Below are 16,933 nucleotides of genomic sequence, written 5' to 3' on the forward strand. Positions count from 1 at the left end.
ACTTCATCCTCCAGTCACCAGGAGGCAACACAACAGCTGAGTGTTTGGAAGTAGTGTTGCGTTTAATATCCTTTGGATTTATAGTAGATAAGAGATCTTCTCAACTATGATTGCGGCACTTACACTTCCACGGCCGTGAAACATGACAAAAAAGCATGTACATATATTAGATAAGGCCTTATACTGTAATAATAAATATAATCTACTCTAGCTACGATCAAAATGTTTCATAGGCAAAATTTGGTACATGTTCCTTGATGCTTGTCTCGTGTTTACTGATTCCTCGTGTGTGACGTGAACGCAGCATCTCTCAGCTATCATGGCGCCAGCCAAAAAACGCAACGTGAGTTCGGCAAAAACAACCGAACAAAGTGCAAAAACGGCCAAAATTGACCTAAATACCAAAGTCGAAAGTGTACTAGAGAGCAGACAAAATGCTAACGACGTTTTTGACATCCTCGAGTTTCTACAGGTGAATATACGCAGCCGAGTTTCACTGTTTGAGCAACTGAATACACGCTCGTTAGCTAGCTTTATTGACACCGAGCAGGATGTATACCTCTGTAGGTTTGCTAAATATTACTCTGTATGTGTTTGTTTTTTCCATGTCCGCTTGCAGTCAGAGAAGGAGAAGGAAGTTGTCAATGCTGTTAATGCTTGTAGCAAATTGTTCTGCACCTTGTTGGAGAAGAAAGAGCTGTTTTTGGGAAAATTGCTTGAAGAGGAGGAGGCACTGAGTGGTGAGTTACAGGCTAATAATCTACATATTACAATAAACTGGTTATGAGATGCTTTTGCAAGTTCCACACCAACACTGCTGTGTGCTGTGACTGATGGGTTATTCCATTAAAATGTTGAAAATATTTTCATTCAAGAAACATTTCATAAATGATGTCATATATTTCAGCCTTGATTATCTAACATCAAATGCATAAAAGAGACTGTTTCCACTCCTCTCACAGGTTCAATTGGCAAAGAGAGATGGGTATTAGTTGATAGTAGTAATATGAAGTAAACAATAAAAAGTGAGTATCCTTTAGGTGTCAGACCTCTTCAAGCAAACAAAACGGAGTGCGCTGTAGCTACTGACAAGGGTTTCTTATTTGTTACAATTTCAAGAGACTCAAAATAACACAGCAATTCAATAAAAAGGACTAATAAGATTGGACTGGATTAAACATTTGCTGTAGGAATGTGTAATTTCCCTAATAACTGGTTTGTACATAAGATAATAAAATGGTTTGAAATTCTCACTGGGGTTGCAAATTACACCATCATCCTGTTTTCCTGTCTCTGTTTTCTGGCTCAGGAGAGTATAGTGCTGAGGATAAGTACCGCATGTTCATGCGCCACCGTTACAACAGCTGTGTGGAGGTGCTGCTTGAACACCTTGACCATGAACTTCATGGAGTCAAAGTGAGTTGACTATAAGTATTTGTTGTTTTTTTCAGTTACAAATGTATTTAAGACTAACACAAAAGAAAAACATCACATCAAAGTGAGTATTCATGATGAGAAACTTGCAGGAAACTTTGTTCTCATGTTTTTTTCTCCATACTCACACAAGGATGTTAGAGGTGTGTATACATTTTTCCCTTTTTGTGCACAACTGAATGGCAGGCGTGGTAAGGTAGACTGGTATTACTATCAATATCCTGGAGTTAACGCCCTGTTTGACATTAAGAGTAGATTAACTAATGTCTGAAAACTATTATTGCAAAAAGCCATGGATATAGTAGAAGTATTTATAAAAGTGTTCTGTTGAAAAAGTATTATGTGGTATGTTATTGGCTTGTGTACTGTCATAACATACCAGCTCAGGTCTCTTGATGCCAGCCAACATTTAGATATTGTTTGTATTTGAAAACAAAAAAAGAAGAAGAGTCAATCATTATGCTGCGCTTCGGGGACCTGAGAAAGGAAAATTAAGCTGTATGTTGTTTTTTTTTTATTAAAACAAGTCCATTGACAGTAGATCTCACACCACTTTACATACAAAAATCACATTGGTATAGGAAAAACATAGCAAAAAGAAATAGACTGTTTCAAATATGACATCACTGACATTTCCCCACATATACGCGTGACATAATTTGATAGAGAGCAAACTTGGCATGAGACATGAGTTGCTACCAAGCTACGCAACACTAGTGAAATGGCCCATAAGATGTTTTGTTTTGTTTATTTAATACTTGTCTGAACACAGGAGAGTGCCCTGTGCTGCCTGATGAAGTTTGCTGCAGCAGAGGGACAGAATCCCCTGGAGGACTTGGACTGGACTGAACACTACAGCTTCCCAAGAGAACTCATCCAGGTAGCCACCCCAAGACAACAAATAAGGCAGTTTTTAAAAGCACCTTTGTAAATGTCAACCTTTTTGTTGTTAGTGGTTCAGGCGCCTTCTGATATTTGTTATTATTTGCTGATCAGGCGGTGGTGGAAAGACTGTTGTCGAAAACTTCAGACAACTCCCTGCTGATCTCCAGATTCCAGGAGTTCCTTGAGATGGAGGATGTGCGCTATTATGTCATGAGCTCCATCCGAGAGAGTGTGGGACAAGTCATGGACAAAAGCAAAGGGGTGAGTAGCTGTGCTTTATGTGTTCTCGGTTGTTGTCACAATTTTGATTTAGTAAATATTACTTTGTTCTGCTGACTACTGTTGTGTTACTCCTTTCAGTCATTGTTGCCAATATATCAGAACAACGTGTTGACCCTCATGTCCAACATCAGTGTCCCAAGCCAGGAGTCAGAGCTCACCAACTTTATGGTCAAACAGGAAGGTGAGATCTGCTTTTTTGACAATTCTTTAATGCCGTACTATGAGTTTCCTCTTTACAGCCAGCCACTGTGTGGAGAGAAAATGCTGTTTTTTGTTGTTGTTGTTTTTTAAAGTCATTAAAATTTATGTATGTTTTTTCCAGCCAAGCATGAGGACTGGAAAGCCGCCAAACTGAATGTAAGTAAAATATTTGTTATTACACATTTTTCTTGCAACTTTGTTTCTATAGTATGGTTTTAGATGTTCTGCCTCATTACAGGAACACAAGCGTGTCTTTGAGAGAATGTGGCTGGGCTTTCTGAAGTATAAGGTAAGTAAGCAATAAACCATGAAAAGCAGCTGTTTACCGTGATTTTTCCACAGCTAAGGAGTGTTGTCAGCTGTTCTAAATTCTGTAAACCACAGCCTCAAGTGGCTTATTGCTTTTATAAAACAGTTTCTACATAATGCTTGCAATGTTTCATGATATAAACACACAGCAACAAAAAATTCAATAATCGTTAGTAATCAATAATCATTCTCCTACCAAGCAATGTAGTTCTTAAGTGACATTTAGCAGAATGGTTGCCAAAAAACACACAGATGAAGCAGAAAGTGCTGGCTGCTTTACAAATCCGCAGCAACATTGAGCTAAAGAACTTCATCCACATGGGCTCTTATATAAACCAAAAAAGAGTTATCATCATGTTGCAATGAACTTAGAGCCATGTATGTATCTGTCATCGGCTACCAAGTGTAACCAGTTACTTGCTGTAGCTAAACTGTAACAGAAATGGAATCAGGCTACAGAAAAAATGAGCATAACACATTACAAATAAAAGCAAGCAAGCTAGCTAAAGTTACCATATTAATTTGCCAAGATCATTGGTGTAGTTTGATTGTTTTGGATGGAGATAAAGGGCCAGGGAATTGAGCAGCAGCAGTGTCAGGACACAGTGTTCCCTGGCTGCTTAACATGAATCGATGTAGAATCTCTGTTTCTTTAGCAACATTTTTCTGGTTTTTGCTGCATCCATTGAAATACAGCATTGTGTGCCTGTGGCTGTTTTCATCTTGGCATATGATAAAGGTTTTGGGCTTCAGTTGGTAGTTGCCCTCTTAAGCTCTGCATCCCATGTGACAATAGGTGACTAATTGGGACAGTAATACTGAAATTTTAATCTGTCTACAGCAGTGTGTTTATATGGAATTTTCAATGGCTAAGCCAAATGTAATCAAGGGCTGAAATAAACAATTTTCTGCAATCAAACTGTATTCTTTGAACACACCTGTGACACTGTGCCACCAAGATGTTATGCTTTGTCCCAATAATTTCTCATCTTTGTGTTGTAGTTGCCAAGCAACATGTATAAAAAGATCTTGGTGATCCTCCACGACTCCATTTTGCCCCACATGAGTAAACCAACACTGATGATCGACTTCTTGACTGCTGCCTATGAAGTTGGTAAGTTGTGCAAATGGCTTTGCAACAAGATTTTACTTCTTCTCGCTCCCTTTCGAATATGCAAACCAAGTCATCATGTATTTGATGATTGCTTTTGCTTTATGTTTTTCATTTTCCTTTAAATTTTTGTCTGTTTACTTTTAGATAATAATTTCCTTTTTTACATGTTCGAAATAAATGAAAATCAATTGAAAAACAGTAGCTTCAGTGTGAGCTGACAATAACTGCTTTAAAGTGGCTATAGTGGCATGAGTACATCTGGTCTTTGAGATGCATTATTTTTGTAGCATTATGCTATAATCATGATATATGATGTTTTTGTTTTGAACAGGTGGGGCTATCAGCCTGCTGGCCCTCAATGGCCTCTTTGTCCTCATACATCAACACAACCTGTGAGTATTACATTGAAAATTAATAAATTCGGCCACTTCTAATTGTCACATTTATTACATAGGGTTCCCACTGTCATGGAAAACCTGGAAAAGTCATGGAATTTCACAGTCACATTTGCACACCTGGGAAAGTCATGGAATTTTGTGTAATGAAATTGTAATTGTAATCATCTATGGTTAACTTTCAATGTAATGTAACATAATGGTAAATTTATTTTCAGAAACTATTGCTGTCACTCTAATATGTGTCGATCTGTGACAACGTTTTGTTTATCATGACTTCTGTTCCATCTCTCCCTTCATATATGCTAGCTAGCTAAAATTATTTTTAGAGCTTGAATCTGATATGTTTGAAAAATACCAGGCAAGTTGGGCAAGAAAAAGAATGTTACTAGTCCTTGAATCGGTCATGGAAAAGTTTGAAAAACTGGTCCATTACATTGTGTGGAAACCCATGTTAAAGAAATTTGAACACAAAATGAGGCTTCATCTTGAATTTTTTTAATTGCATAACGACTGAACTATATTGTCTTTGTTTTTGCAGCGATTACCCGGATTTCTACAAGAAGTTATATAATCTGCTTGAGCCGTCTGTTTTCCATGTGAAGTACAGAGCTCGCTTTTTTCACCTAGCTAACATCTTTCTTAGCTCCAGGTAAGATAATTCATGCTTCACCACAAAAAGCCTCATTTTTTCCTGTTACAGTTATCTGTATCTGCCCTCTTGGGGCATTGGACAGGTGTAAAGATGTAGTTCAAACTATGTGATGTTGACCTGCAGTATACGATTTGCACAACCACACCTTGAGTTGACCCCTGATGAACCCCACTGATTTAAAATGAGGTCAAGTTATACTGCAGTAGTTGCTTGGGAGATGATGTTAAAATTATTTGCTTCCCACCATACAAGATAATGAGGGTGATGGGGCCATAAAAGGTCTCAACTGAAAAATGTTGCTGTAGTGCCAAAACAACAGCTGACAGCATCTTACTTGCAGCTAAGAGGGCTGCCGACAAATGAAACCATTTGTATGGTAGCAAGTAAAAATGGACTAAACGGGCAAGTAGATTTTCTGGCTTGCAAACATTATTGAATCCTGCAGGAAAACTCAAAAAGCATTTATAGATGAGTAATGCTGTATATGTGTTTGTGCTATCCTCCAGTCACTTGCCAGTGTACCTCGTGGCTGCGTTTGCCAAACGCCTGGCCCGTTTGGCTCTCACAGCACCGCCTACAGCCCTGCTCATTGTGCTGCCCTTCATCTACAACCTGATCCGTCGTCACCCATCCTGCAGAGTCCTTGTTCACAAGCCAAGCACAGAAGATGGTGAGTGTCTGTCGCTCTCCTGTTTACGGTTGGAATTACTCAAGATTTGAAATTACTCCAGTTTAACGCCACTCAGAATAATTTTAGATTCACAGTCTGATTCATTTTATTTAAGACAGCTTGTCAGAATTTTACTGTGATGTTCAATTTTCCTTTGCAATCCACTGAAGCATTTTAGAATATATGTGGATGTTTGTTTCTGTGTGTAATGACAGAGCCTTTGGAGGACCCGTATCTAATGGATGAAGAGGATCCTGCCAAGTGCTGTGCCTTAGAGAGCAGCTTGTGGGAGATTAAGGTGTGTACAGCATGTGATGGATTTGGATTTACAAATGAATCATCCATGACACTGACGACAACTGAGCTATGGCCCATGTCAGCCAAGATTGGAAAACTAGATGAAGGAATATCATATATTTTTGCAGGGCTGTACCTCACTCAGATTTATGCCAGTTGAACAAGCTCAGCAGGATGTGCAGTGTGACAGCGGCATTTATGTAATATAGTAAACAAGCTAACCGTGCTAACGATGGATTGCAAATGTGCAACAGTTTTTGCAGACACCAGATATCTAACAAAAGCCAGAGACTGTGTTCTATCAAGTTGCTGTGAGCTGTAAATTCACCTCTTCGAAGCAGAAGGCCTCTACTCTCCACTTCTCTGTGCCGTTGCAGTGTGTCCGCAGCTCTGTATCAAAGAGTGGTGTGAAAGTCAAGAACACTCACTCTGCAGCAGAATCTGGGGACGACAACGAACACTGCACAGCACACTGACTAGCAACAAAGCCCCAAAAAACAACCACTCAAATTGAAGCTATCGTAGTCGACTTAGAGTCTCCAACTGATGATTCAAATCCCTGACTTTCAAGGAGCAGCCATACAGTTTGGAATATAACTTCCTTGGAAGCAAACTTCATTTTCAGTGGAGGCTTACATCCTTTTTTCTCTCCTGCAGACACTCCAGAAGCATTACCATCCAGATGTGGCGAAAGCTGCGTTGTCGATTAACACCCCTTTGCCAGAACAAGAGGAGGACATCAACGAAGTGCTGGAGATAACCACATATGAGGTGATGTGACATTTAACTGTTTTTTTTTCATCTGTTGGTGTTTGAATAGATTAGATAACATGTTGTTTGTTTGTTTTAAGAAACTAGTCAACTTTAATAATGCTAATACAGTGATTCAAGTAGCCTGAATAATGTGTCCCATGTACTTATCTGCAGCTGATGGAGAGAGACCTGAAGTCTCAGATCAAAAGCATCCCGCTGGAGTTTGAAATGGCCACACAGTTACTAAAAGGAGGCGGAGATGTGTTAGGACAGCACTTCTGTCTGGAATAAAACATGTAAAAACGAGGAGCTGCATTCACAGTGTGGTAAACATCTCTGGGACCATTTCATCTGTTAAGGTGAACGTTTGTAGCTGTGTGGCCTGAAAAGGGAACAGGGACAGACTTTTCCTTGAGACCAGCTACAGCTGCAACAGAAGTGCATCTGATTCTGAGTTGTTTTACTCCATGAACATCGATGTCTTTGATGTGTGACTATTGTACAACAGTAAAAACCTTTTCCAAAGATAATGTCTTTGTTTCTGTTTGGCACATTTTTTGGACTCTTAAATAACATCAGTTACAAATGAATGGAATTCAAATTATAATACATTTAGAAGCTGAAGATTACACTGATTTTTAACGGCCACAGTGGTCTGTGAGCATGCAGCTCTACAGTGCTTGATAGCCTGTTTTTGATCATTTCATGGCACATTTATGGCTGATTTCAGTCTGACTGCTGCAGCAGCAGTTAGCCATTTTCAGCTAAAAAGCATCGCTAAACCAATGTTACCTTAAGAATCCCGTCTCAGAAGTTGACGACACCAGTGATGAAAGGAGAATCAGTATTGGATTTCTGTTTGTGAGAGGTGAAATTGATAACTTTAATGATGAATCTTTTCTGTTAAGTGTCCCAGTAAGCCACTTCATTGAGCCAACATGGACAATACCAGGTCGTCCCCTAAGTGGAATGCAGCTTTTCTTAATGTTATTGAATACACCTGTGCTTTTTCCACTTTGGGCAAAATATCTACTGTGAAAAAAAGGTCTGTGGAGAAGATGAAGGTGTAACATGAGTTCTGTTACCCATGTGTATGCACTCAGTTAAAAAAAAGATAATTTACAATTTCTCACTGAGTTTATTTCCTTACTCATCGAGTTTACTTAAATATTCATCAAGTTTGTGTTACTATTTAATAAGTTTACTTTATCCTTCATTGATTAATGAAGAGTACAAGATTTTCTACAAGCTCCCTCCACCATTGCTATGCTAATTATGCTAATTAAATAGCCTATATTTTTATTTAAAAAAAAAAATCAAGTGAAAACAAAATGATAATTTAAAAATAGCATAGTATAAGTTACAATAATGGAAAACATATAATATCTAAAATAAAATTAAATAAATTGCGACAGAAATTGCAAATAAATAATTTGAACGTAATTAGAAAGCCCCTGTGTGGATGGACCCCGTGTGTGGGTGTGTTCTTGACAGGAAGTAGCGAAGGCTAAATTTTATGCTAACACTAAGAAAAGTTTTGACACCAGCAGGAGGCCAGCTCTCTCCTCATACTGTGAATACAGGTAAGAGGTTAGCCCTAAATGCTCTTTTCCGTCTCCTGTTCGTACTTCTTCCTCTTGTTTATTGTGCCATATGGTCACACAGCAGGCTGCTCTGTGTACAACAACGCCGTGAGAGAAAACTGTGAATCATATCTGACTTGTGTTTGAAAAGAGCAAGTCAAATCAGGGAGAAGCTGTCCAAAACACGTACCTACACACGGACACGCTCAGGAGCATCTGTTTTTGCAGTGATACAAAGCATCCGTTTTCTTTTGCATTCAAAATTTGGAGTGTTTATGTATCTTTATTTCCTTTTATAAGGCTTATTGAGGATTTCAAGGCGGACAAATGGCACCGGACTCTGCCAAAAGCGGGAAGGTGAGGAGGCAGCAGAACAGGAGATCACTGTGAGGAGGATGAGACACAGACGAGCATCATTTGGATAGGTAAAAATCTTTCAGCAGCGTTTTACCCCAAAATATTTCACTCTATGCATGTTTAAGGCAACATTTAAGGGTTGCAGACAGTTAGGTGCAACATTATACCCTTAGATACTCGCTTTTTAATCGTTCTAAGATATGCAAATTGCAGGTTTGAAAAGTTTTTCTCCACTTTTCTGAAACTCCTACTGAAAAATGCATTCATTGAAAATTTAACACAAATAACCATTTACAGCTTCTTTAAAAAACTAAAATCTTGTAAGAAGGACTTTTTATTTCGTTTAAAGAAAAAAAGCACTGGCCCCAAAACTGTGCTCCACTATGATATCTAAAATGATCTTTTTAAATTGGGTGGCTAATGGTAAACAGTGCAGCAATGAAACATGCTCAATCTAAAGCTACATGGTGTCATAATAGTAATTTACTTCTTAGGGGTGCACGATAATATTGGCACATCATCAGTATTGGCTGATATTGGCTGATATTGGCTTTAAAATGAAATATCTGAATCGGCCAACATGCTGAATTCATGCTGATGTGACATACATTTTTATATTGGCAGTTTGAACATGTACAAAAATCAACCCTAAGTTGAAGTATTTTTCTTAGCTTTGTTTTTTTTGTCTATTTATCTGCTGGTGAGCCATCACAATAAGAGTATGCATAGTATAAATATAATATAAAATAATATTTTTTTTATTGACATATCATTTCATGTCTAATTAATTACATGTATTAATGACATTTATTTTTTAAATGAAAAATTACATTAATAGGTGTGTCACCCAGTGGTACATCAGAATAACAAACAATCTATATTTAAAATGATAAAGGTAGATAATGACAATGTTAACATAATTTTGAAATTGTAAAAAAATATCTCTAATGTTTAAAATTCTTCCTGGTTTGTAATTTTATCAGAGGGCAAAGAAAAAAGGAGGAAAATATGCATTAATAAATAAAGACAACAAAAGTTAGTATGCATTATATGATGTTGACTCCACTACAGAAGAGATACTTGATAATCACTAAAATTAGGTGGGGAAAAAGTGGTTATAGATACCAGTATCACCCAGATTAGTTGTTATATATTGGATATTGGAAAAAAATCCAGTACTGTGCATCCTTAGTACTACTATCATCTTCGTGGGGAGATGAAATACTTTTTAAAAAAAAAACCTGCAATAACATGAAATTAATTATAATAATGAGCTGATATACTGATTAACTGGTAGATAGCAAATTAAAAGCCCCATTCAGGCCTGGATAATGACGTACGCACAGCATCCTCTTCTTGATAAGTCTGTGAGAGAGATGCTTACCACTGCAGGTTAGATGGTTTGGCAGGATGGGACATTACTGCATAAATCTACAGGACTCCTGAGCTTCGTGTTTTGTTGTTGTTGTTTTGTCTGTCCTGCTCCTCCAGTCCCCTGCGAGGAAATAGAAGCTGTCCAAGGTGAGTCAGCACAGAAAAGCTGTTTGAGCAGTTGGCTGAGGCTCTGAGAGCGAGACAGGGGAAGAGGGAGTTGATTAATGTTAGTTTTTTTCCCGATTACCTCTGAGAAAAAGCAAGCATAAAAAACAAATCACACTGATTTCCCATTTGCCTATTTGTATAGACACTTGATTTTGATTAGTATCCAGAAAACACTTTCTGAGTATCACTAATCAGTTTTTAACTTGATCTTGTTCTGCAGTTTTTTTGCATTAAAAGATGGAACACAGATGAGTGAAATCAGCTGATTATGATCCAGCAGTAGAGTCAGATAAGTCAAATCTCCTGAGGTACAAGCAGCATTAACCTTCTTAACCTTGCATGTCACTGTGTAGTACTGTAGTTAGTATGAATACGGTATTCGTGTGTGTGTGTGTGTGTGTGTGTGTGTTTGCGCAAAGGTACAAAACAGGACAGCATAGATGGGGATTTAGAACTGACTTATAAAAATCTGATGTTTTTTCCACGCTCTGCTGTTATTGTGTTGCTGTGATACAGTAATCCTCTCTTATGTAACTGAATGTTTCTCTCTCTCTCTTTCTGAATACACACACATGCACATGGGCACACATGTATATATCAATCACACCATTCAGCATAGACGCACTGATGCAGGGGACAGCAATGTTAAATTGGACTCTGCTGTTGTAAGGGATTGATTATATTCTTACAGTTATAAACAAGTTATGTGATTATAGCGAAAGAAGATGAAAGAACTGTACAGTAAGTGCCAAGAAACTCTGTGCTAGATTCATTATGCCATACAGTTTTTTCTGTGTTTGGTTCTAAATGCAGTTGCACATTTTTTTTTGTTTGTTTTTTACTTTTGCAAGCCAGCTGAGCATGGGGAAAATCTGTAATGATAATATAAAAATAAAAAATACTGTCATGTACATTTTTTGTTATTTTTTGCTTGAATTGTAGTGATTTAGGATTTAGGGTGATATATTGGCAGAAATGGAATATACTATAATAAGTCTGTTTTCTTTGGTGTATAATCACCTGAAAATAATAACTGTTGTGCTTTTGTTACCTTAAAATGAGTCATTAATATCTACATAGGCAGCCTGTCCTTGTTCGCAGAGTCCACTGTGTTACACTGCCATGTTTCTACAGTAACCTAGAATGGACAAACCATATGCTCTAGATAGGAATATTCGTGTTTTCGCGTTGGCCACTGTTGTTAGCAGCCAATCCACAATGAGCGGAACATCAGAAAAACACTAATTTGTAACATGAAACAACTTTATTTTATGTTAATATTGGTTTTAATCACCTGGTCCATTTGTTCTCCAAAACAAAGGAAGAGACCTTACTGCTAGATGCCACTAAATCTTACACACTGCTCCTTTAAAACTTTTTTTTTCTTGGTGGCTTTATTTTGTATTGTTTTGGGTGGCATAGTAATCCCTACAATTAGGTAAATTGTCCTGCCATTTGTAAGAAACTGTAATTTTATTAATGCTGTTTTATTATTACTGTAGTTTTGTTTTTGTGTGTGTGATTCAGTAAGTGTGAGGAGAGTGTGAGGTTTGCAGCGTGTGTAATCACTGCTTGTGTGGGTTTTGCAGGTGATAATGCGGGATCACACGTCAGGTGCTAACGTGGAGGAGTTGCTGAGGCAGTCGCAGATGGAGTTACAGTGGATCCAAAGACAGCTGGCCATGATCGCTGCCAGAAACATACACCATCACCACCTCCACAGCAAGGGCAAGGTATTGTGGTGCCACATACTGTAGGCCTGTGTTACTACTGCTGGAATCTCAGTAAACAGATATCTGCATATTTGTATTGTCAGACTGATAGCAGATGGGTTTAGAGATTGCTACGGCTACTGCATGATAAAACCACTATGATAGAAATTCATAATACACTCTTCAATACACTCTTAACTGCACAGAAATAGGTCTATGCAATGGCAGTAAATGTGCATGGAAGGATTACTGAACGGGCCTACTGGACACAGGCCAAGAGACCAAAATGTAAGAGTGGACCCCCTGACCTTTACTTGCAAAGTGTCACTTGAATTAACACCTACTGATCAAGAAGGGATTCAAAATGACCACAAAAAGACACAATGGAACTGCAAAAAGACACAAAACAACTATGAGAGGGGCAAAAAAGCCACAAAAAGCCATAAAACAGACAAAAAAACCCCTCAAAATTACCTCAAATTGTCACACAACTCGGCAAAGAAACACATAAAAACTATAAACACATACAAAACCACAAAAAGATGCATTACGACAACAAAGAGATGCAAAACAACATCACAAAAAGAGGCTTAACATCTAAAGATTGTCTGATAATCTGCCCTGTGTGTACTTTTTTACACAACTCAAACTTTTATCAAATATTTAGTCCTGCATATATAGTAAGTTCAAATTCCTACTAAATGGCCAATTAACTGCAAGCATTTCTAGAAAGAATTTTACTCTGGAGCACCACAGGGCTGCGTTTTGAGCCCCCTGCTGTACTCGTTGGAAACACACAACTGTGTAACCATTTCAATTCCCAACACCATCATCAAATTTGATGATGACACAGCTGTAGTGTGAGTGATCACAATCAACAACAAAAAGGCCTACATAAAGGAAGGAGAGGATCTGACCCACTGGTGTTAGGACAATGTGCTACTCCTGAGCGACAGCAAAACTAAGGAGATGATCATGGACTTTTGGAAATTCAACAAGTCCTCAGTGGAGAGGGTGGACAGCTTTAAGTACCTTGGTGTTCACATAACTGAAGGCCTGACCTGGGTGCTGCATACTGAATCAGTAGTGAGACAGACAAGGCAGAGACTCTTTCACCTCAGGTGCTTCAAAAAAATTCCAGGGATCCCCTCAAATATAGAGAGCGTCCTGATGGGGAACATCACTGTGTGGTACCGTAACAGCTCGAACAGGACCACAAGACCCTGCAAAAAGGGATTTGTTCATCTGAACAAGAATTATCTAAGAATATGCAGTGCCCTTCCCTGTCTAAAGGACAGGTGCTACAAAAAATAGGGCGAGGAGGATTATTATGACTCTCAACCGCCCGCATGACACCCTTTTCTCCCTGTTGAATTAGGGAAGAAGATACACATGGCCAGCACTGAGAGGCTCAGAATGAGCTTCTGCCCCCAGGCCACAAGGATCCTAAATGAGGTCACTGCTTCCCCACGTAATTTGAATATCTTTTCACTGGGAGGTCTATTTGCTGTATTTTCTTTTCTGAAAAATACAGCAAGCAGAACACGCAAGCAGATAAAAAGTTCATTTAAGATTTTTTCCAAACCGTGCCGAGTGGTAATTAAATGTGATCTCGCCATCTATTTTTGTCCTCTCGTCCGAACACCACTGTTGATGCCAAAAGTTATTTAATATGATTCCAGCTCCTCCTCTCTTAACATGTATAAAGTTGAAAGTTGTGTGTTTTTGACCACTAATCCGTTGTTTTCAATAGTCTTTTACCTCATCCGACCCTAACAAATGCACACCTGTCTGCTGTTCGGTTTTTAAATCATCCTATGCTACAAAGTTTTGGGAGATTTGATGGAAACTTGCATGTTGTGTCCTTCTTCCGATTCGCTGCCTAACATGATAGATTGTTAAAGGCTTAATTCGCTGTCATTCTTAATAAAAACACAACTGCCATGGCTCAGTGAGTGCGTTTAAAGGCACAAAATACTTCACTTTTTGCCCTTATTCCAAAAAAGACAAAATCACTTAGCTGTTAACATGTCAATTGAATATTAATATTTCATTTATACTCCTTTCATGCAGCCATGCATACTTTGATTAATGTGCCTTAATGTGTCGTTCATAATTTCAAACTATAGAAAAGTGAAACATTTGGGGCTGCTTGTCATTTTTCCACTTTGCATCATAATAGGATTTTTTTTCAAAGTTTCCTACCAGTGGTGGACTTGTTGGACCGCACGAACACAGACTCCCTTTTTCATTCCTTCACCAGCCTCATTTAATGGTTGACGTTGTGATATTACGCAAATCCAAAAACATGATGATATCCAAGTCTTTCATGAAGTTTAAAAGTAGGTGTGTATCTTCTCGTGACAAGACAGGTGACTTTTTCTTTTGGGGCATGCATCTCTAACCACAGCCTTGCAAACAGTTGGCGAGTTGTACAGTACAACAATCTGCTCTGCAGATCATAAACAGACAGGAGGCCATGTGTCTCTAACTGCAGTAAAAACCCCAATTCAGACTAATATTTGTGCAATGTATACAAGTCCAAAGAATGCTATTAAAACCTGCATAAAACCAACGTATCCCACATGTCTTAATCAGGAAATGCTAGATTTGTAAAAGGGCCTAGTATAGAATATCTGAGCATATTATGCCATTAACATGACCTGCATCAAATTTAGAGTAATGTCATAGACAGAGTCACTGTGATGTTGCACTCTCAACAACAACCACTTCCATGTAGAAAACTGGCAGTTGATGACAATTATGGAGATCTATAAAATCAGGAAACATTTTGATCTCTGTTGTCATTTTCAACATAATTGTAATATAAGATAGAAGATGTATAGTTTAGCACAATGGTCCAATTAGTAATTTCTGTGCTTATTTTATGTGCTTTACTGCTTTTCTATCAACTTTGATAAACCAAATCTACCATCACGTAAAGTAAACCATGTACTGCTGTAGATGGGGCTGCAGCAAAACATGTTTTAGTCACCTTAAAAAAATCAGTGTAAGTGTACGCTGTATTTGAATATTTGTGCTGCTCTACCTTACATATTTACACATCGGCACCACGGTAGACCAGCAACTCAGTGTTCTGCAAAGAAAAATGACTAATGATAACAGCTACGGTTCCCATTCAGAAAAGGCTGTCTGATGGCAATGAAAAGTGGTTAAAATATTCTAAACATTTTAAACTGATTGGATTGTTTTTGATGAGACTTTTTTAGGTGGCTAAAAATTAACTAATTGAGAAAGAGTTTGCGCATTGACATTTTATTTAATCTACTCAAGGACTTTCTGCTGAGAAGTTATCGTAAATAAACATTGTAATGTGGTATAGATTGAATAATGGTGGAATATTAGTGTGCATGTAAGCATAGCCAGTGACAACACTCAGACCTCGAAGTGAAATATGTTTATAGAATAATACGTTTTTATGTTGTTGGTCTTTTTTTTACATCCCCATTTTATTGTGCTGATACAAAATCTAAAATGTTTGCTTCCTGGAAAACATGTGACATGACATGAGTCATTACGCGTCACCAAGTCTACAGAAACTAGTAAAACCATTCTGTGTGTTTGGATTTTTCTGTCATTACATTTAATCCACACGGCCAGAAGAGGACAGCATTCCTCTGGAAAAAAAAATCATTGTTAAAAATCCACCAAGTTGAAAAAAAAAGCCCTGACATATTCCAAAGGTAGCAGCTTGTATTAGTAATGAAATGACACGTCGCCTTCAGCTATTTGCATATTTAAAGGGTCACTGCATATTTCTGCCTAATCCAGTTTTCATCTGTTCCTGAACCCCGGTCTCACAGGGCTTCATGTCATGCCCGAAAACCCATTCACTTCAACGAGAGCAATGCGTCTTCAGTAAGGATGGGGAACAGACAGCGAGCAAGTGTTGCTAGGCAACAGAGTGGAACAGAGCGTACGTTCTGCTTTCTCTTCTCACTCACGCACACTTAGTGTCTTTCTTTCTGTCCTCTCCTCTGTCCTGTGCCTCCATCCCAATGTTAAATGCCTATCGACAGAGTGGCTGCTGCTGATGCGACTTCACTAAAACCACCACTGATTCACTTAGAGTCCTCTGACCAGAGATTTTGGGGAAGTGGAGATGCAAAGGGGTGTATATACCGGGGTCCGACCAGGAAAATGTCAGAAATTTGATTGAAAGCCATAGGAAAGTTACAAATAATAATACTAAGGAAATACTGTAATTTAATGAGATATGTATGAGATATAACATAAATGTAGGATGCTCCTGTCAGCAAAACAGAAACCTTTATCATCTGTTAATAAGTTAGAAACAGAGGAAGCAGGGATGCTGGATCTGCTCTGTTTGGGAAATGTAGTCGAAGGGAAAAAAACTATGATGTAATGATTTACACATCACTGCTCAACAGATTTGCACAGTCCATTTAAATGAAAGCTGCCCACATGTCTTTTTTTCTTTTTTTGCATATGTGACGTTTTTGGCCAGTCGAACGGGGCGTGCACACGTCTGCGACGAGTGAGACACAGAGCAAAAAAGAAAAAGGGGGGGGGGTATTTTTAAACTGCAACTGGAGGATGAAGCAGAGAGCGCGAGAGGAAGCGTTAACACATTCAGGGGTGGGACTCAGGGAGTGTCTGTGTGTCTGAGTGCCAAGCTACTGCTGTTTTCTGTGTGTGTGTGTGTGTGTGTGTGTGAGACTTCCTGCGTGTTCCAGTGGCATGCAGACCAAAAGTGCTCATT

At 38.5% G+C, this 16,933-nt stretch overlaps 2 protein-coding genes across 4 annotated transcripts in view; both read left to right on the forward strand.

Moving 5' to 3' along the window:
* The first annotated feature begins 269 nt into the window (after positions 1 to 269).
* noc4l (nucleolar complex associated 4 homolog) lies at positions 270 to 7,525 on the forward strand. The gene is made up of 15 exons (XM_042509501.2): positions 270 to 472; positions 620 to 740; positions 1,310 to 1,416; positions 2,207 to 2,314; positions 2,431 to 2,580; positions 2,680 to 2,782; positions 2,924 to 2,958; positions 3,041 to 3,091; positions 4,114 to 4,225; positions 4,557 to 4,617; positions 5,162 to 5,272; positions 5,782 to 5,945; positions 6,161 to 6,243; positions 6,900 to 7,013; positions 7,170 to 7,525. The coding sequence occupies exons 1-15, from the start codon at positions 320 to 322 to the stop codon at positions 7,284 to 7,286; spliced, it is 1,590 nt and encodes a 529-aa protein (XP_042365435.1). The 5' UTR covers positions 270 to 319; the 3' UTR covers positions 7,287 to 7,525.
* A 938-nt stretch (positions 7,526 to 8,463) lies between these two features.
* Positions 8,464 to 16,933, forward strand: part of rimbp2a (RIMS binding protein 2a) — an 89,652-nt gene continuing 81,182 nt past the window's right edge. For 2 of the 3 annotated variants that reach the window (XM_042510000.2, XM_088070992.1), the window contains exons 1-3: positions 8,464 to 8,578; positions 8,879 to 9,003; positions 12,067 to 12,210. In XM_042510000.2, coding sequence (XP_042365934.2) covers positions 12,073 to 12,210 — 138 coding nt within the window. In that variant the 5' untranslated portion in view covers positions 8,464 to 8,578; positions 8,879 to 9,003; positions 12,067 to 12,072. Of the gene's footprint in view, positions 8,579 to 8,878; positions 9,004 to 11,068; positions 11,219 to 12,066; positions 12,211 to 16,933 lie in introns of those variants that run through there. The other variant, XM_088070991.1, reaches the window with a different exon arrangement.

Source organism: Plectropomus leopardus, chromosome 20 (genome assembly GCF_026936395.1).
Source record: "Plectropomus leopardus strain MGB_pleo_1.0 chromosome 20, ASM2693639v1, whole genome shotgun sequence".
NCBI lineage: Eukaryota > Metazoa > Chordata > Actinopteri > Perciformes > Serranidae > Plectropomus > Plectropomus leopardus.

Bases quoted from the DNA above. Each gene is read 5' to 3' on its own strand.
- noc4l (XM_042509501.2), top strand. From the start codon at position 320: ATGGCGCCAGCCAAAAAACGCAACGTGAGTTCGGCAAAAACAACCGAA. The intron at 1,417-2,206 runs GTGAGTTGACTA...GTCTGAACACAG, and splicing joins ATGAACTTCATGGAGTCAAA to GAGAGTGCCCTGTGCTGCCT. The intron at 3,092-4,113 runs GTAAGTAAGCAA...TTTGTGTTGTAG, and splicing joins TGGGCTTTCTGAAGTATAAG to TTGCCAAGCAACATGTATAA.